The sequence below is a fragment of the Rhipicephalus microplus genome, chromosome 4, assembly GCF_043290135.1.
Source record: "Rhipicephalus microplus isolate Deutch F79 chromosome 4, USDA_Rmic, whole genome shotgun sequence".
NCBI lineage: Eukaryota > Metazoa > Arthropoda > Arachnida > Ixodida > Ixodidae > Rhipicephalus > Rhipicephalus microplus.
In genome coordinates this window covers 118,884,902-118,904,099 of record NC_134703.1, presented here as the reverse complement: position 1 = coordinate 118,904,099, position 19,198 = coordinate 118,884,902, and the positions used below count along the sequence as shown (strand labels likewise).

General features: G+C 43.8%; 1 protein-coding gene across 1 annotated transcript in view; it reads left to right on the top strand.

Annotated features, from left to right (window-relative positions):
- Positions 1–19,198, top strand: part of LOC119172847 (cell adhesion molecule Dscam1-like) — a 165,481-nt gene that overhangs the window by 85,680 nt on the left and 60,603 nt on the right. Inside the window, exons 11-12 of the mRNA XM_075893167.1 lie at positions 3,378–3,662; positions 12,362–12,481. Coding sequence (XP_075749282.1) covers positions 3,378–3,662; positions 12,362–12,481 — 405 coding nt within the window. The remainder of the gene's footprint in view (positions 1–3,377; positions 3,663–12,361; positions 12,482–19,198) is intronic.

The window sequence follows — 19,198 nt, the reverse complement described above, 5'->3', positions numbered from 1 at the left end:
ACACGATTGCAATAGCGTGCTACGTGAGCAACGCGACCACATGCAAAGCAGATGGGGCGATTGTCAGCAGTGCGCCATCGGTTCGCGGGTCCCATCCATGTCGCAGAACGCGTTGGGCGAGCCGGCTGCTGATATGAGTGCATGGTGGGCGGCACTCGGGGCACGTGGGTGACGTCGGCGTATGTAGGCGACACAGTTTCTCCGAAGGCGTGAGGCCTCGCGGTGGTTTCGGTGTAACTTACAGGGCAATCCACAGAAATCGGTGGGGGCGGCCTGGCTGCAACTTGGGCGTAGCTGAGTGGCGCAGGCACAGGAGGCGGCTGGTGGTATTCTGGAACGACCTGCGCGATTTCCTGCTGAATGGCTCGGCGGAGCGGAGGTACAAGTGTGCTTGATGGCTGCTGAGCATGTTGCGGCGGAGCAAAAGCCAGTAAAGAGACCTGGCGGGCAACTTCCTCACGCACGAATGACTTGATTTCGGCGAGCAAGGTTGTGTGGTCAGGAACCGCTGACAAGGCCGAGAGACCAGCATCACGTGGTGGCGATCGACGGGTCATCAAGCGCTGCCGCCGCAGCTCGTCGTAACTTTGGCATAATGTAATGATTTCTGCCACAGTATGGGGGTTCTTGGCCAGAAGCATGGTGAAGGCATCGTCGGCGATGCCTTTTAGAACATTCGTGATTTTGTCAGCCTCTGACATGTTCTGGTCGACTTTCTTGCACAAGTCAAGGATGTCCTCGATGTAACTTGTGAAGGACTCGCCAGTCTGCTGTGCTCGTTCACGTAAACGCTGTTCGGCTTGCAGTTTACGAACGGCAGGGCGGCCGAACACGTCCACGACAGCGGTCTTAAAAGCGGACCAAGTCGGGAAATCAGATGCGTGGTTATTGTACCACATTCCGGCCACACCCGCAAGGTAGAAGAACAGGTTACCGAGTTTAGCTGCCTCATCCCAATGATTGGGGACGCTCACACGTTCGTACATGGCAAGCCAGTCCTCGACGTCGGTGCCATCCGCGCCGGTGAAGACAGGAGGGTCGCGGATGCGGGGGACACCGGGACATGGCGTCGGTGTAGGAGGGAGCGTTTGCTGAGCGGCGTCCATGGTAGAAGGCACGGTACGGGATCGAAGCTCGAAGGGCATCGAATGCGAACCAAAGATGTTTGAAGGGGACAGCACTCTCCACCAAATTGTTAAGACGTTTATTGGTGGACACTCGTTGATGATTCACGAAAGCGACAGTCAATGCGGGGACCGACTCTCCACACGAGCTGCTCTTCTTCTTATGAAAAGGGCGACCCACTAGAAGGCACTCGAGAGGATGACCCACTGTTCGAAGGCTTTGCCACAAGAAGAACACTAACAATTAACCGACATGCAACTAAAAACTCTCAAATCAGATGTTTTGAAAACCAATATACAGTTTTCCCATATAATTTTCAGAGCTTCGTTGCTTCAAAGTTACTTGACTAATTGTGGTTAGCCAGGCAATGTAGCGTAAACAAAAAATTGGTATACCGTTTACTTTCCACGATAGCAAGCAACATGCGCTTCATTGCGTTGTCAGAGAGTGCGTCAGCGTATTTTTTTTAACTTCGGCTAAAAATAGCTGTGGCACTCTGTTAGCGCTCACGTTGAAGGAGACCATGGACCCTGCGTACTTATTCGTGTAAGACCTTCTTGCCAAAACATGTGGCTTCTGTAGCATAACTTAGAAAAATGTGGTACCGTGTCATTATCTGCAGGCATACACACACATCTGGTTGCCCAAACTCCACAATTAGCTTGCACTAAATGACCATTTCAATTCCAGTGAGACAGATTCTCTCATTGTTAATGCCAGCCTGCTTTCTGACGGTTGGCCACAACTGTGTAAAAAGCTCAGAGAACATTGCCAAAGCGGACTCCTTCAAAGACAATTCGCTCGCAACGTGCGCGTTTCTGATACCAAGCAGCACCTTATGCTTAGACAGTGAGAAAAAGTTGTCCACGGGTGTGTTTAGCGACTTCATTATTTTACTGGACAGATAGATTCGGAGTACGTCTTTATTTAGACAGTCAAAAATACTCACAGGACGCGTAATTTTTCGAAAACGTAAATTCTAGATACGCCTTGCCTTATGCGTTTTATTTTTCAGCACGTTAATACCCGTAGAAACCACTACTGCCAGAGCTGGCGTTGGCGGCTACTTTGCGCCAAAATGGCTGCTTCATGACCCCTTTGGTGACAAAAATTTCCGTGGGTGCCATTGCTATTTTCCTGCTACTTTAAATTTTTCGTCTTACTTAATCAAAATAGTTTTATTTCTTCATCAATAATAAGACTCTCTTCATAGCACGATTCCGGCTTTATTAGGCTGTGAATATGGCAATAGTAATAAATAGCATAGCTCCTTCGTCTACATTTGGCTTGAGTTCTGACGCCCTTTCGAGTCCTCCTATCAGCAACACTGACCACATCAAAAAGCGTTCGCAAACATTTTGAGAAGTGGCCCTCTGCGCATGTATGACTCTCCCATCATTCGCTTTCGTCATCACGCCTTACAATTCAAAATGTACGCAACGAACACGTCCAGTCTGCTATTCGCAAACGAAAACCCGTGTGTTTGTTTTGACCTTGGTGGTGCTATCAACCACAATTGCTCACATTTACCAGGTTATACAATAGCAAGCAAATATAAAACGGTTTGTAGAATTCAATGCATTGTTCGAACGACTCCTTGAATACTAGAGTTCCCTAGCTGAGGTTGGTATCTGTGCAAGCCCGTGCAGTTTTACTACGTGTGTTGTGTGACAGCAAATTTTATGTTGTGATAGATGATGAGTCTAATGATTATTTGTCATAACCGTGTCGAACCAGCCCAAAATGAAGCCTACGATAACTTATAGAACTGACTGTAAATAACGGTAGAACTAATTTGTAGTTACTAAGAAAACAACGATGAGGAACCGAAACAATAAAGATGGAAGTGAGACAGAAAATATTTAGGCACAATATGAGAGCCAATTTCACATACCAAAGTACGGTGGGGCTACCTTGTCAACAGCTCCGTTTGATATGAATGAAACATACTTAACACCATTTTGAAAGACTGTGGAAGTGCTCACAAGCGCCGAAGCAACACGAGAGACTCGCGACTTTTGTTTTTTCACTGAAAACATCACGTTATTTTTGTCAAATCGCAATATCTCCTAAATCTAATGCCTATGACAGGGCTAACCTCCCTAAAGTCTAAATATACAATGATTTCATGTCTACTTTTACCTGCAATTCTCGTGGAACGGATCTTTTACTCCGCCTTATCCTAAATGGGTTGGTCCAAACTCAGCCACACTTCTCTCCTTCCGTTTTCTATTTCCCTCTGCACAATCCAGTTCCCCCACTTATTGAGCGATTCGCCTTCGACGAGAACCTATACGAGGGCATGCGCACTCGAGTCTACTGCAACATCGCTCGCGGTGACCCTCCTGTCCGCATCACGTGGCTTCGAGACGGACAGCCCATCAAGTCCGGCCGCGACATCGAAGTTCGCGTGCTCGACCCCTTCTCAGTAGCGCTGGTCATCGACAGCCTCAGCCCGAGCCACGACGGTAGCTACACGTGCGTGGCATCCAACACCGCGGCCAAGGTCAACTACACGGCGCCGCTCAGGGTTCACGGTGAGCGATGGCCATTTACCGCTTTATTCAAATGAAGTGAGAGTGGCATCAATAAAAATTGAAAAAAATAGGCAGTGTTTAACCAGAGCACTGCACTTCATTGCCCTGCACTGCAGGAAAGAAAGTGAACTATAACAAGTTGCAAGAAATAAATCTTGAAAGGTGCTTCAGTTTCGGCTTCAAGAGTATACACAAACGTGATATATTGATCGGGGCGCATACGAATACCCTTCAACCATGCCGAAAGTTCTGGATTGTTTGTGTTTGTATTTTTGGCCTTTTGAAATTGCTCTAGAATGTCTAATAGAACTATAGTTGCGAAGGGACTAGAAATTCACAAATCTTCCTTTTCACAATTGAGAAAGTAACTACATCTAACATCTTTGATACCGCGCGCACCTTCACAGCTACAAGTTTTGTAATTTGTCGGAAGATTCAAAGCACCCGCTTGCTGTGGAAGTCACTTGTTTTTACGTCTGCTGCGATTCAGCGATTCTGCCGAGCAACATTACAAGCTTGAAAGTGACCCGTAGCTCCCACTACTTATTGATTTTGTGCAATTTTTTAATCAGACAGTTGCAAGCACCTAGTCATTTCAGGCAATTCCCGCCATTTGTGTCAATGCGGTTATCTCTCTTTATATTTAGCGATATTTTGAAAAAGCTTCATGGTGTTCATTACCCCTATGGAGCACTTCAGCACACTACCCCTTGCGCCATATCTCAGAAGTGGCAGTGAAGAAGCCTTCACCATAGTGAAACACGTCAAAAGATTTTCCCATTAGCAACGGTAAATGGCGTATATAACTCGCTGTTCGCATGATGAAGGGTGTGTGCGTTTGTGGTCGTGTACTTTAAGGCGCCGCGTTGTAGGATCCAATCTCTGGTCAGGCACTCTGGAAGAAGCTTCTTCAGGACTATATTTTGTTGGGGGGCTTTTATTCGCACGACTGCAACGACGAGCGTTAAAACCCGTCGAGAGTACTCATATCAATAATCATTGAACTGCAGTTTGCATGCATCTGTATGGGAGAGTGCCACCTATTGTGTGATCATCGAGACGCTACTGAATGCACCGGAGGAAGGGATCGCCTTTGTTCATAAGGAGCTTCGTCTCAAATAACAAACGTCAGGATTCCAGCAGGAATCGAACCCCAGCATTTTCCGCAGCAATGAATCATTCTACCACAGAGCCACGCACGCTTCAGGACAGCATTGAAAAAAAAATAGACCCTAAAAGTCGTGAAGCATAAATTGTGCTTGAATTGCTGGCGATCTAACTTGCTAACATTAGATATGTACTCATATGATACAGTCGTCCCGTTGGATTAACGTCATTTGTAATCAAGTGTCAATCACTCTAGTTGATTTATGTAGCGCAGTTTAAGGTTACCATTCTCTCTAGCACAAGCGCTACATATTACCTTACTTCTTCTGGTGGTGCTAGTTCCTATGTTGCTCTTGACATTGTTACGCAATTCAAACATCTGGTTATAGAAAGCATATTCGACCATTCAATGTGTGTGTGGGCGCTTAACTTTTTGCATATGCTTAGCGCCGCTTCGTTTTGTTTCGCCTAGTAAAACATTTTAAGAGAGTCGTCCTGCATCCACATGCTTCGTATATCATTGATTCCGGAGGTACGTGGGATCTGCCTAACTTTTTATCATAAGCAGTTCGACATCTAGAAAATTTTAAGGGTGCCTGCGTTATTCTAAATTGGCAGCTTATGCACTGGCATGGTAATAAATAGAACGTTGTTACCACAGGCCTAACCAACACCTCATCTGGATACGCAAAAATTTGTAATGAAGCCTCACTTACTCCTATTGATTCTGGGTCTCTTATACGTAAGTCCCACCTCAGTGATCGGCTGCTAAACTCACAACAACGTCTTGTCTAAGATTCGCATCGCAAATTTTTTCGATAAAACTAAGTTTTCCGCACTCATGTACATACTCTCCTTTGTTAAAAACTGATATCGAAACACCAAATGCCATTTGAAATTATTGCTGTCATCATCGTTATCTGCCTCATTACAGTCATCGAAGTGTGGTGATTATATATGGCTACGCCAGATACGGGACATTCTAAAGCCTTCAAAGAGCCGCCACAATCTATTCTCGCAAAGTACTTGAGCATTATAGCTTATCAATGGCTTTGCAAATCATGCCATCACTGCCGATTTTGTATGCAGAGCCGGAGAAAAAAGCCGTGTTTCTGTAAGCAGCTGCCCTTCGAAGGAATGCGCCACTGCCAACTTCCGAAATTGTGACGACATCATTGTCGGGGGTGCTTTCTCAGTATCGCAGACAACTTGAAATCAGGAGCTCACAAAAAAGCGCCGAGAGTTCGCACTTTCTGAGAGCTTCCGCGACCTTCTTCTCAGGCTTTCTGAAGCCCTGCTGTTTCACAAGCTCCGCAACACGAACTCCAATCATCGTCCCAGAAGGGTGCCGTTCAAGGCAAACACGCGGGCGGCCAGACTTTCGAACTCGGTAATCTCGAACAGATTAACGCGAAAACTGCGGCAAACCGGCCACCTACGTTTGTGATGGTCGATCTCTATGTGTGAGCGGGCATACACGAAGTTTCATTACGCCACCATAATCGCCATCTCGTCGCCGGCGCCGGAAACCAAGCGGCGCCACTCAATTAGGGTGACATTGGCGTCGCGCCATTAGTTGACATTCTGCTTAACGAGCTTGCCCGAATACCAAAGCAGGTGGCGGGATGCGCTCTCAGCGCATAACGCACGCGCGCATTCTGAAACAACGGAGAGACAGGAGACTGCGTGGAGAGCTTCCCCCATCTTTTACTTCCTGTCGTTTCGCCAGTACTGTTCACTGCTTCTTGTTGTTTATATTTCTCTCTTGCTGGGATATGGCAGGCGATGCACTTACCGACCGCCATCGGCGTGTTTCTTGTCCAAGCTTGCAACGTGTTCTTCACGGCTCAATCGTTTTTTTTTATTTAATCTGCAGTTTTGCACTTCACACGCAATATTCACACGCAACCTTTTTGCTGCGTCAAATGCACTTCATCCACAAGCTTGCCTTACATTCCAGAGTCGAGGTTTTCTACCAGGAGCTGCCATCTATAAACCGGGCCCCAATTTTTTTGTTTTTGTTCTTGTTTTTTAATGCCATAGCGTTAGAGATATCGCGTCGCAGAAACTCCGCCATTGGCGTCGGCCCCGTTGGTTATGAGCGAAAAATCGTCCGTGAGCGAAAAAGCTCGTTGCAGAGATCGCCGCGGAAGGCTGCTGCTTGTCCACGCGTGCGGGCACGATCGCACTGAGAAAGCCGCGAATTCGAAGAAAAAAAAGAAAGAAAAAGTGCTCAAGGTCAAGAGGTGCGATATACGTAGTTTCTTTGCCCCTGCCACGCCTTCTGCTTAGCTTCCAGCGTTTTTGTCGGGACGAGAGAAGAGAGAATGCAATTGCAGCATGCGACAAAACTTTGTGACTCCACTCACACTGACGGATTCTTAAAATTTTTGCGGTGTTGACTTTATAAGGCAATAGGCTCTTCTAGGGAAATTCATTTCATGGCTATTTGAAAAAGTATTTCAGGGCCCCTTTAATGCATTTTGTTCAATAGGTGTCACGACAAAAACGAGCAGATTCGGTGATTTGTAGGTACATTTGGGAGGTTTCAAACTACGTCGATAAAGGCCGGGGTAGTGCAGCCATCGCCGCTAAAAACACACAGCAACTTTCAAACACATCTAAAAATGGACAACTATGTTCATCTAGCTGAAGACATATCATGCCTTTCCAGAAGCGTTGATCAGGCAAACAACAAACGCTAGGTAATGTGCTGCCATCTGTGAGACATTGTCAGACTCGCGATGGTTCAGCGAACTGGGAGCGCGGGGGTTAACACACACACAAAGCAAAGAAGAGGTACACAGCACGAGCGCTCAAATAACAACTGGTATATTCTCACGTTTCAAGGACATCGAAGTACACAAGGGTGCGCATGTCAACAGGAATAAGATTACAGTGTGAGCAGCAAGCGTGGCGTTCATTCGAAGCACTTGTCTACGAATTAACAATATAGTTAAACTCACAGTCAAGTAGTGATAATGGCGGATGACTAATACAATGATTCTTATTTCTACAAGTGTGATATGCTTCGGAAATTTCACGCGTGGTTTGAAGCGGGTGCCGGAAAAGTACACTTGTTTGTTCAAACAACGGTTGACACTTGAAGTAATTGCAATGGGAAGCTAAAACGGAAAAAAAGGCTAGTTTTCAAGGAACTCAAATGCTCCCTGAGGCGTATATTCAAACATCGCCCGGGCTGGCCGATGTACATGTGACCGCACGTTAGCGGTATGCATTACACCACTCCTTAAAAACACTTAACGAATTGTTTTGCATGTTTCTGCAAACATCCTGTGCTTTTTGACGAGCCCTGCGCCCTCCTATGCACCATGGCCGTATATGCATCATGGCGCATATACGGCCCAATTTAATGGGTGCAGAGAAAACAACGCGCACACCAAACCTGTTCCCCACACTTTTCAGTCCATGCGCCAATTTATGAATGTAAGGGATGACGGTCACGCGTTTGTTTCCTTTATTGCATTCTGCAGAAACACACGCACGTTTATCACCGTTTCGCACCGTCCGCAGAAGTCTTTCACACACCCATGCGATTAGATACGGTGGGTACCCGGCCCCGAATAACCGTCCTAGCTGCGCTAAGAAACCATAGTGCACCATGTGGATGCAGCTTTTTTCCAGCACTGAACGAAGGCATGACAGAACAATTCCTCGTTTTATAAGCTTGGAATGGCCGGATGAGTAATTTAAACAGGTTTCGCGGACCGAGGGTTATATTGCCAGAAAATATGCTTGCCTCCGAGGGATAGAGAAAGGTCTAGAAATTGCAATTTATGATTACTCGGAACCTCCGAGGTAAACCGGAGGCCCATGGCCTCCATCTCGAAGCATGCCAAAATAGCGTCATAGTTCCCTGCTGAACATTTCTTTACAAAAATGAGATAATCATCAACGTATCTGAAGCCTTTGATGCCAGATTATAGTTTATTGCTTAGGGCGGTGTCCACCTTTCTTAGGAAAATGTTGCTTAATGCAGGAGCCACACTGTAACCTATACACACACCCAATTTCCGCACGTACAGGTTTCCAAGCCATACGATGAAAGTCGACTTCAGGTAAAACGTCAAAATTTCTAAAAAGGACTCAGTTGACACTCCTGTACGATTCCTGAATGATAGTTCGTCATTGTTTTCCACAATTCACTGCTCAACGCAGTTTAGCAACAGATCATGCGGCAAGGAATAATATAGGTCTACTACATCAACATTAAACGCTGTTACCTCTGAAAACTCACTGGTGTTTAAGTATTCAACCAAAACATCTGAGTTTTTAACGTTGAAAGGGTTGTTCATGTCCTACACAGATAAATGTTTCTGTAGATATTTCGACACAACCAGCTGCCACGAGTCCCTCTCCGAGATAATCGCACGTAACGGCATTTCTGATTTTTGCGTCTTTATGAAAAAGAAGATTTCTAACTCTGCAGATTTGGCCTTTGCCACAGAATAGCCGAGCTTTTCCAGGTTCACTCTATTTATCAGCGAGATTGCTCTGGCTTTCACGGCAATGCTTTTTACAGAAGTAGGTTTGAAATTTCGTTCTAATGCTTCCTCGGCCTTGTTGAGGAAATCTTGTCCCCTAATAACGACGAAGAACCCTTCCTTGTCAGAAACAAGTACCTTTAGCTGCTTTTTCAGGAAAAAGTCTACGACAGGTTCCACATGCTATGTTCTACTAGACGTAATAGCATTCCTCGAAACAACATGAACAATTTCCGTTACACACCTATGTTATTCTTCCTCCTTGGCTAGCTTTGAGACAGCCCTTGCTGTAGTAATTTTTTCGCAGGTTCCAGGTTTGGTTCCACGGCGAACTTCGGGCCTCTTTGCAGAACGTACTGAAATTTTTCCGGCAGGTTGACACCACAAAGAGAGAGAGAGAGAGAGATAAAGATGCAAGGAAAGGCAGGGAGGTCAACCAGGCACAGATCCGGTTTGCTACCCTGCACTGGGGAAGGAATGAAGGGGAGAAAAGAGGTTGCCTTCATCCCTTCCCCTCAGGTTTATGAAACGCCCCCCAGGTGACGCTTGTTTTTTCTTGACGGGAAGTTGTGGCCTGATGTAGTTCCACAAGGTTTCAGTCACATTCCTCGCTGTCTTGCACTACTCGACATAGGTACCGCAGTTTCTTAGATGATGGTTCTGGTCACAAATAACCCGTAGCCGGTCCTTATAACACCGGACTTGTCTATAACATTCGGAGCGGAATTCTCCACTCCGCGCATCTTGTCCATCTATCGATCTACACGGACGACATCTGCATCTGGGCATCAGGGGTCATGCGTCTACACGTACGACCCAGGCTTCAGAGAGCGCCTATTTTGAGGTCAAACTACCTTCAAAGACGAGGAATGGAGCTGTCATTTGAGAAATCCTCACTGGTTGCGTTTACGCAAAAAGCAATAACCCCATACGTGATCAGCATTAATGGACACATGATCAGCTATCAAACACCCACCGTTTCCTGGGCGGAATAATGATCGTGACTTGTCCGGGAGCCCTCACATGGCTCCATAAAAAAAACTAACCATGATCACTCACGTCCTAAGGTTTCTTGCGGGAAAATAATAGGGTGCATTGGTACGAGCCATGCTTCAACTGTATACTTCACTTTTTCTCGGCTTCATGCGCTACAGCCTACCTGTGCTCGGCAAGGCCGGAATAACAAACTTACGCGTCATCCAGTCAATACAAGCTCAAGCACTTAGAATATGCCTTGGGTTTCCGAGATGCGCATCCTCAGCAGCGACTGTTGCAATCGCTCTTGAGCACCCTATCTCAACCTACTTTCGTGTCGATATTCTAAGAACGCACATAAGACATGCCACCCGGAATTAATCGCATAACCTCGCCTCCCTTCCAACTTCCAGGCCACGCTTTGCGTTCTGCTCTGTTATTGCCCCACATCGCACGGTGATTCCCACGAACTTCACGCACGCAACAAGACCGTCGTTACCGTTGTGGTGTCTGCATCAACCGGAAGCCGTGACAACTATCCCCGGAATAGAAAATAACAAACAATTTGTCAAATTTAGCCATAAAAGAAGTAACATTACTATTTATGCATGAGAAACACAGTGGACGCATTCAAATTGACACAGATGGGTCGGTTACTTCAGGAAGTTCAACAGGCGCAGTGGTAATTCCAGAGAAATTCGTCACGATAAAGTTTAGAACATCGCATCATTCGTGCCGCCCTGGAGTTACTAGTAGAAGAACCGCAGCAGACATGATCAATCTTCTCCGACCCCAAAGTAGTCGTGGCATTGTCTCGCCATAGACTCATGGACCGAATGAACAGCTAGTCGCTGAAATAAGACTGTTTCATTACCGGGCTATAGCGAAACAACATGACATAGCTTATCGATGGATACCGGGTCCCTGCAGCATCGATGGAAACATGATCATGTCATGTTTTCACGACATAAACTCCAATAGTACTATTTATTTTTTATAAGAAATTTTCATAGGCAGTAGCAATTACAGTCAATCTTTGTGACATCATGGCGAGCTAGGGCGGGAATCTCAAGGTCGCATCTTTACGTGTGTGTTTTTGTTCTTTCTTTTTTATCAAGCATAATCATGTTTACAAAACGTATTGTCGTGGCAATAGTGTTTTGTTTTGTAAATTTCCGGGGCCCTCCACTAAGGTGTCTCTCATAATCATAAGGTGGTCTTAGGACGTTAAACCTCAAATATCTATATCAGAGTTTTGTTTTAGAATTTTGATAGTCTAATCTGCTATAACAAGAAAAATGTTGTTCCTCTGTTAAACGCTCTTTTAGCACCTAGTTTTTTTCATGAGTCACCCACCGGCGTGCCTCTGTCGTTGAGGCTCTCATGCACTACAGTTTACGATGTGACGTTTTTTTTTGGTAATACTTTGCATGCAAACTTATCCCTATCGCCTAATAATAAGTTTCAAAGCGTCTGACTCAGTGCTTGTCGTACAGAAAAGTTACCCTTAGAGATTTTCGATTGATAGAATAAACTATGCACAGCACCGGAAGGCGCTAAATAACGCACATTTTTTTGCGACATGTTCGCAGCCATTTTTTTTTTGCTGATGATATTTCGCAGACTGAAAAAAAAATGCTCGCTTTTGTAGAATCTTTTTTAGGTCCCTTGGCTTGAGTTTTCAGCGAAATCGCAAAAAGAAACAAAAGTGGTGCTGACTGCATACAGAGATCCAGGTCACTTTCGAAAAGTAGCTAACCTTTCTGTCCTTCCTTCTTGACTCCTCCTTCTAAGTCACTTAAGACTTTCAAGTGCGAAAAGACAGAAGAAAGAAAAAATGGTAGTAAGAAGATGCTCATCAAGACTGAACGAAGCCCAATCACGTTTTTGTGATTACACTCTTTTTTTAACCTTGTTTGCTTACATCTCCAGCCTTGTGAATAAGCAAGAAAAGGGATGCGAATTGCAATCTCATATAGTTTCGTGTCCTTGTTGCGAGAATCGGGTGGCGTTCCAAAGAAGTGTATCGAAATACCATAGGTTGCTTTCAAGGTAAGATTAAAATAAAGTTGCGAACCATGAAACGAGGCGCACATGACGCATTCGTTGCAGTGCCTCCACATTGGATTAAGGAGCCAGTGGACACATCAACCGTGGAAGGCCACAGTGCGAGCATGGACTGCGTTGCCGATGGACACCCAACACCGAGAGTCACATGGCACAGGGGAGTCAGTGAGTAACTGCGTCAATCCGCACTTCACTGGCGTCCTCTCTTTTCGATGAAAATAATTCTTCTTGACAGGCAGCCGTAGTGCATTCTTTAAGGAATGCGCAGTGAAGGCGTAACAAGTAAAATATCTCATCTCTACTAATAGTTGTAACCAACGGGATAAGTGCGTTCTAGTTACCCTATGTATCCGTGCAGATCTAAGTTCTTCTTTTCCTGCCTAAGGCGGCCACATTAGAATCTTGTTTAAAAATTAGCGATATCTGCTGGAAAATAATTCAGGCATATTGGTGTAGCTTAAGAGTCATGCTTAATAATTCCTGAAATCTTTCTCAGAGAATAAAAACTATACCTTTTGCGTCTGAAGCTACAATTAAGTGGAGATAGAAGACTGCGTATAGTTCACAATTTTTACGGATTCACAAACGTCGCTAAGCTCTCGAAAAAAATATTTTCATCTCAAAGCCATTGCTGCGGAGTATCACTGCCTCATCAGTTGCTTCCTAGAAGATGGCATTTGCGATTCAGTCTAGTTTTTTCAATAAACACGGTTGATATTTGCAATTTCGCTTTGCTGACATACCTCGCTAACGTCCCTGCGAAAAAAAAGATAGCTTAACAGCTTTTTGACAGCATTTGCAAATTAAAACTGTTAGTGTATGCGCCGCCATTGACAAATTCATGCTCTTCCAGAATGACGAATGACTTAAGGAACGAATGTGCTCTTCCTTGATTGAGGCAGCCTTATGAAGACTCTACATTGAACATTGAACAAGTAAAACAAAACTGGAGAATAGGTTACGTTTTTTTAAGTTTTTGCAGCTAAGTTATTAAGCTTCTTGTCAGGCCACCCAGCGACCACAGAAAGCTATAATAGGCATGATGACGATGATATCTCAACGTTGGCTCTTACGCATGCACTCAGTGGTATTGGCCAAGAATTGGTGATATGAACTTTTAGGCAATTCGACTAGGAAATAACCCTAACAAAAAGAGGATACAGCGTACATAAAAACAGAAAGTGTGCAATTACTACTTTTTGACATTCCGACGAAACATTATAGTCAATATTTTGAATGTACGATGTGGTAATTTCAAAGATATTCAAAAGTTATTGTTTGAATTCGCTCAATAATGCTATAATACCACATATACAAAGGGGAATTTAGAGGCGCATTCAATTTGATTCATGAACGTAACTACGAACGGCAGTAAAGTCGTTCTTGTGGCTGTAGCCGAGAGCCGAAGCACCAAAGTTCAATATACTGTCAATGAAGGTCAGTCCCAGGGGAGCTAATGGGAAGACAAGAAGTCGCTTTCTTCACAATCTGTAACGCCGCCAGGACAAAATCTACTGCTCTATTGATTCAACTTCTGAACAAACGCTATATAGGAGAGATATATTAGACCAGCCTTGTGAACATCAATTTTATGGAGGCACACGGCACGGTAATCTAGTGAACATGGCTTCGACTTGTCTAGTATGACAAAACTAGCTTTTCCATAGAAATTTTAAATGTTTAAATTCTGTCAACGATGTTACTGATTGTAGGTCACCTGCACAGAGGGAAAAGTTTCTATATTTTATCGCAGTTACACTGGTCACCACCGGAAGGACAAAAATTATTGGTCCATTATTTGCCGCTCTAGGTAACGAGTGCACCATTCAATTTACTCTAATTCTCAATGGCCGGGTACCCATAATGATTTTAAGAGCTTCAGCTGTGGAGGAACCAGCGTAAAAAACGTCTTCAAAGCATCTGTTATAGATGAAGCTGTAAGTGACGTACATACTGACAGGAATTATATAATCAGTATAGCGGTATGGGTGATCCAACTCAGGTGACATAGTGCTAGAATATTTTGCAAGTGTTCAGCTTCAAAAAATGGGTGTTAAGTATTGTAGTCTTATTAAAACCACCAGCCAAGTGAAGGAGAGTAAATACTTACTCCTGCTTTTTCATTTTTTTACTGAAGTATCAGTGGCTACTGCAATATTTCTTTTCACGTGTGCAAAAAAGTATTGCAACCGGCTACTTAAGACTCTGTATGATTCAAAATTAGGCTTATAAAGCAAAATCTAAACATATTCTTAGTTAGAATGTTCATTTGGCACATTCGATGCTGGTACATCTCGAATTTTCACGCTAACCCTATGTAGTTTCTTCTGGACAAAAATAACCACTACGCGATGTCTCCATCGTGTAGCAGTTAGAATTCTCCTCATTGACTCATGCTTCGCCCCCCGAAAACGTGCGCATGTTTGTCGAGAGCGCGTTTCAGCAACTCTGATGACCGGAAGAACTAGAACAACGATAGAATATTACAAAGACAAAAATAAAACTAAAGACAAAAATTAGCCAAAATAAAGGGAAATGCAGAGAGGAATTGTTATATATATAGAGAACGAGTACACGTAAAAAATAGAAAAATCTAAAGAAGCGAAAGAAGGAAGAAAGAAATTGCAGAATAAAGCAATGCAAAATATTATAAGCTGTGAGAAGTGCAGAAATGAATACACTTAGAGAGAGAGATTCTAGAATAAAAACACATAAAAGAGAAACGAAAAGAGAGGAATTATACCGATCTATGGTATAGAAAGGATGTTTTACAACATAACAAAGAGTTCAGCAAAGAAAACTCAGGGTGAGGAGAAACAAAGAGAAGGTGGGAAGGTAAAGCAAACCACTACATTCCGTCGTATATTACAGCAAGAGAGATAGGGGGGAGCAAGTGTGAGGAGTAGTAATGCGTGGAGAACGGAGAGGCAGCCAGCTCGACTGCTTCCTTAATTTTTGCTCCACCAGTGCGTTGCTGCCCCAATTTCTGTGCTCTTTTATACTGAGTGTTTGTCTGCCTTACGTTTCTTTTTATTTTTGTCGGAAAAATGGAAGAGTTTCTCCGTTGTATGTTTTTGTTTTATGGGTAAAAACTTTTCTTGATCACACCGAGAAGTCTTCTTATATATGTAAAAAGTATACTTCAACGCAACTGCATCATGTATTAATTTGGACAGTATTAAGCTGTTTCAAAAATGTATCCTTGCCTCGAGTTTAAACTAAAGATTTTTTTCTTTTCCTCGTGCAAAACAAAGCTTTTACAGTATGACAATATATTTTATTCTTATACCGAATTGATATTTATTGTGCCATAACTATTTCCCTTCAAACTTGTTCCTCTATATTTAATACAGACCGACCATATTCTGGCACTCTGATCCCTAATTATGACATTGGAAAACACTTGTTAAAAACAACTAGGTTTGCGAGCTCTCACATTAACAAGCTTCTTTTCGAAGTTCATATGCTAGAATGTGCCAATTGGGCTGTGCCAGTTTACCAATATTTTTAGTGGGGGAATGTGTCACTTAAGAATAACTGGTTTGAACTGCTATAACTTTACGAGTAGCTTGAGAAGTGAGATGGTGGAATCACCTGCTGTCTCGATATAAGGTGTCTTGAGGTGTAGCGTCACATAACTGTGTTTTTTATCGGTAACTATTGCATTAAGAAAGGGCATGAACAGTGGAATTGAGCCGATGTTTTCGAAGAAGCCGTACGGAAAGACGAAAAAATCTTAAGAAACATAAAGTAAAGAAGCGATACCATTCTGGTTTCCTTAGCAGTGTTCCTATGTCTCTCCGCTTCTTTTTTTTTCTCAGAGTTAATGCGTGCATGAAATTAAATTTATAGACGACCCGCAGCGTCCGCTTGCCCTACCGAATAGAAATACGCAATATGCATCCCCTTGTTACCTTAGGAAGCAAGCTTCAAGACAACACTCACTGAATTAGTGAGGATGGCGGAAATTGGAGAAAGCTGTGGCAAAGTTTTCCTACATACTATATAGCTATTGCAAGTCTTAGCGCACCTGCAACCCGCATCTTGCATATAAGAGCAACAATAAAGCGATTTCAAGTGCTAAAAATAGCAACATGTATAAAAAAGATGCTGCATATGTGCCTTCCGTATGGTGATCTTCGCGAGCATTTCTAACGCAGTGTTCTCGACAAATTGAACAGAAGGGCGAAACAACTTTCGCGTATACGAATGCGAGAAATGAAATATAATAAGCAAAATGCAGAAAATAAAAGGCGACGTCCAAATGTCCTTGTATTGTCGGCAGAACTAGGGCGCCTGCGTTTGCGTACGCGTCTGGGCATTAAAAATAGTTATATTCACTCTTCGTTGACAGATGGGCACTAGCTTGCATTTTCGTGTCGTAATCGTGCTACTACATCCGACCGAAAGGCTGCTCCAGGTGGTGTTGAGGGTAAAACAATAGTTTAAGGGCAGCAGACTCAATGCATCGTGCATTTACATGAACACACCCCTTGGGTGAAGTTTAACTAAGTTGTGCAGTATAAGGGATGCTCGATACGGGTATAACGTACTCAGGCAGAGTCCCTTGGAAAAGGGTGTTTGCTGCAAGCCGATAAGTGCATCTAATTCCTGGTGTTGCCCGAGTTATTGTATAAGTGCGCACCTTTCACAGACGCATATGCGGCAATGCCAAAGTTGCTACATATCACATATGCCGCATGCATCTGACGGTAAAATAAGTTTTTTCACTATAACTTTTTTGCTGCACTTTAATTTGACTCATTTCAACTTTCTCGTTTCCTATATATGGTACAGAATACTAAATTATCGGTACTGCCTGCGCTGTTGTACAACTTATGAATAGTAACTAGTGTTATGTTTATGAAATACGGAAAAACATGGGTTCCGTATGAGGATTCATATTAAGCCCCCCAGCCTCAAAGCTTCTCAATTGCAATAACAATCACATTTTAGGCAATCATTTCAGTAAGTCAATACTATCTGGTTTCCAGAAATGTTTTTTTTTCTCCCACTTCACTCGATTTATAAGGTGCTATGCACGTGAATCAGAACCTCAGAGCTCAACGGAAAGTCTTTTTTCTCCTAAAACTGTGGGGACCCTTATAAGCTTCGCCTTTAGGAGTTGAATGCAATATTGATATTATGTTCTTAGTGCGTGCGTCAAACAGTTAGTGCATGAAGTCTTCTTGAACTCCATGGCTATGCGCCCAATACATGACTTAAGGTTGCTGTAGTGACTGCGCCTTTTGTAGTGGGTGACTGGCTTTACACGGTGAAGTCAAAATGACCATTCCACTTCTAAGGCGCGAGGGCAATGTGCGTTTGTGTCACGTATTATTATGACAATGTTTATTGTGTTATTACGAAGCATATATACAGTACGCCTTGGTTCGGTAAAGCATGAAAGTTACTTTTTTTAAATTTCTAAGCAGAACAAGATATTTTAACTGTGTTTACAACAGAAGTGTGTCTGTGTAGTAAAAAACGCGCTTGCCACACAAACAACACGTGTTTGAACCCCACACAAACCCCGAGTTTTATAATACTTAGCTTATTTGCATCTTTCAAGAGTTTGAGGTCACGCAAAGATGGCTTGTTTTTGTTTACAACCAGCGACGTCGATATCACTGCCGATGCCGGAATTCTGGCGAAACAATTTCTTTAACGCTACCGCATAATACTTTCACAAAATTCTTGCAGAAAAACTACGAGTGTCTAAAAAACCATATAATCATCAGTATGCTATCGTGGTATACCTAAACGTTACCCCCAACATACCAAAGCCATGTGGAGTCTAACAATTAACACAGGTCACAGCGCGTAAGGAAAGAAAGGATGGCGCCGACAGAGTGGGAATAACGCTGACAAAGTTTCTAAAAACGTTAGCTCATCTTTGGTCAGTGGAAGCGATGACATGCTTAGCTGACGCTACATCCTCCTTCCGCACGAGTAAACAGCATGCCATCAATGAAATCGACCAAGGATGAGCTAATGCTTTTAGAAACTTGGTTGATGATCTTTACGCTCATTCTGTGACGTCCTTTCTTGTTTTATGCACTGTTACATGTGTTGAACTAAACTAACGAGCCCAGCAAGCAACCATTCTTGACTAACGATGTTATGCATTTAGCTCAACACTCCACCTTTTTCGAAAGTCGGAACCCTTCTAATCATTGATTAAGTGGCTTTGTTAGACATCGCTGAAATAAAATATCAAAGCCGAGATCAAGAGGAGGTTCTAGATTAGTTGTGGGTCACATGACATACAGCGCTAACGATCATGCGCTTGCTTACTTGAGTTACAGAGCGGTCTCAATAATAATAGTAGCGCGACAGAGGATGGCCGAGAGGCTGAGCTTCAATTGAAAGTCGAATTTGCGAGAATATGAGATGAAGCAAGGAACAGAACATTAGAACGATAATAATAATACAGCCGAGAACAGGAAGTAGAAAAACAGGAATGTTTTGAGACGATTATTCTCAAACCACGCCAAAAGGAAATAATTTATTTAATGCAAGCCTCTATCGGCCTGAAATCATAAATTAGCACCATTCTTTATTTCTATCTTTCCGCTTTCACGTTTCCGTGGTCTCCCCGCAGGGGCGCCTGCGCAAGTAGGCGTTTGGTGTGTAGCGACACCACGGACCCGAGCTAACGGGGGAGTTTCGGCTCCCTCCCACGCCTAGCCGTGCGTGGCTTTGCCGTGTCTGGGGAAAAGGGGATCCTGGGGGTTGAGCCAAAGCCGGGTGATTGGACCTTGAAGGCCCCCCGGCAGAGGCAACACACCTCTTTGGCCCCGGCTTCACGTAGACGGCACCCCTGGGCTGACCCACCCAGGGGAAATCGGCAGTCGCCTTTTCCTATCTCTCTCTTCCTAC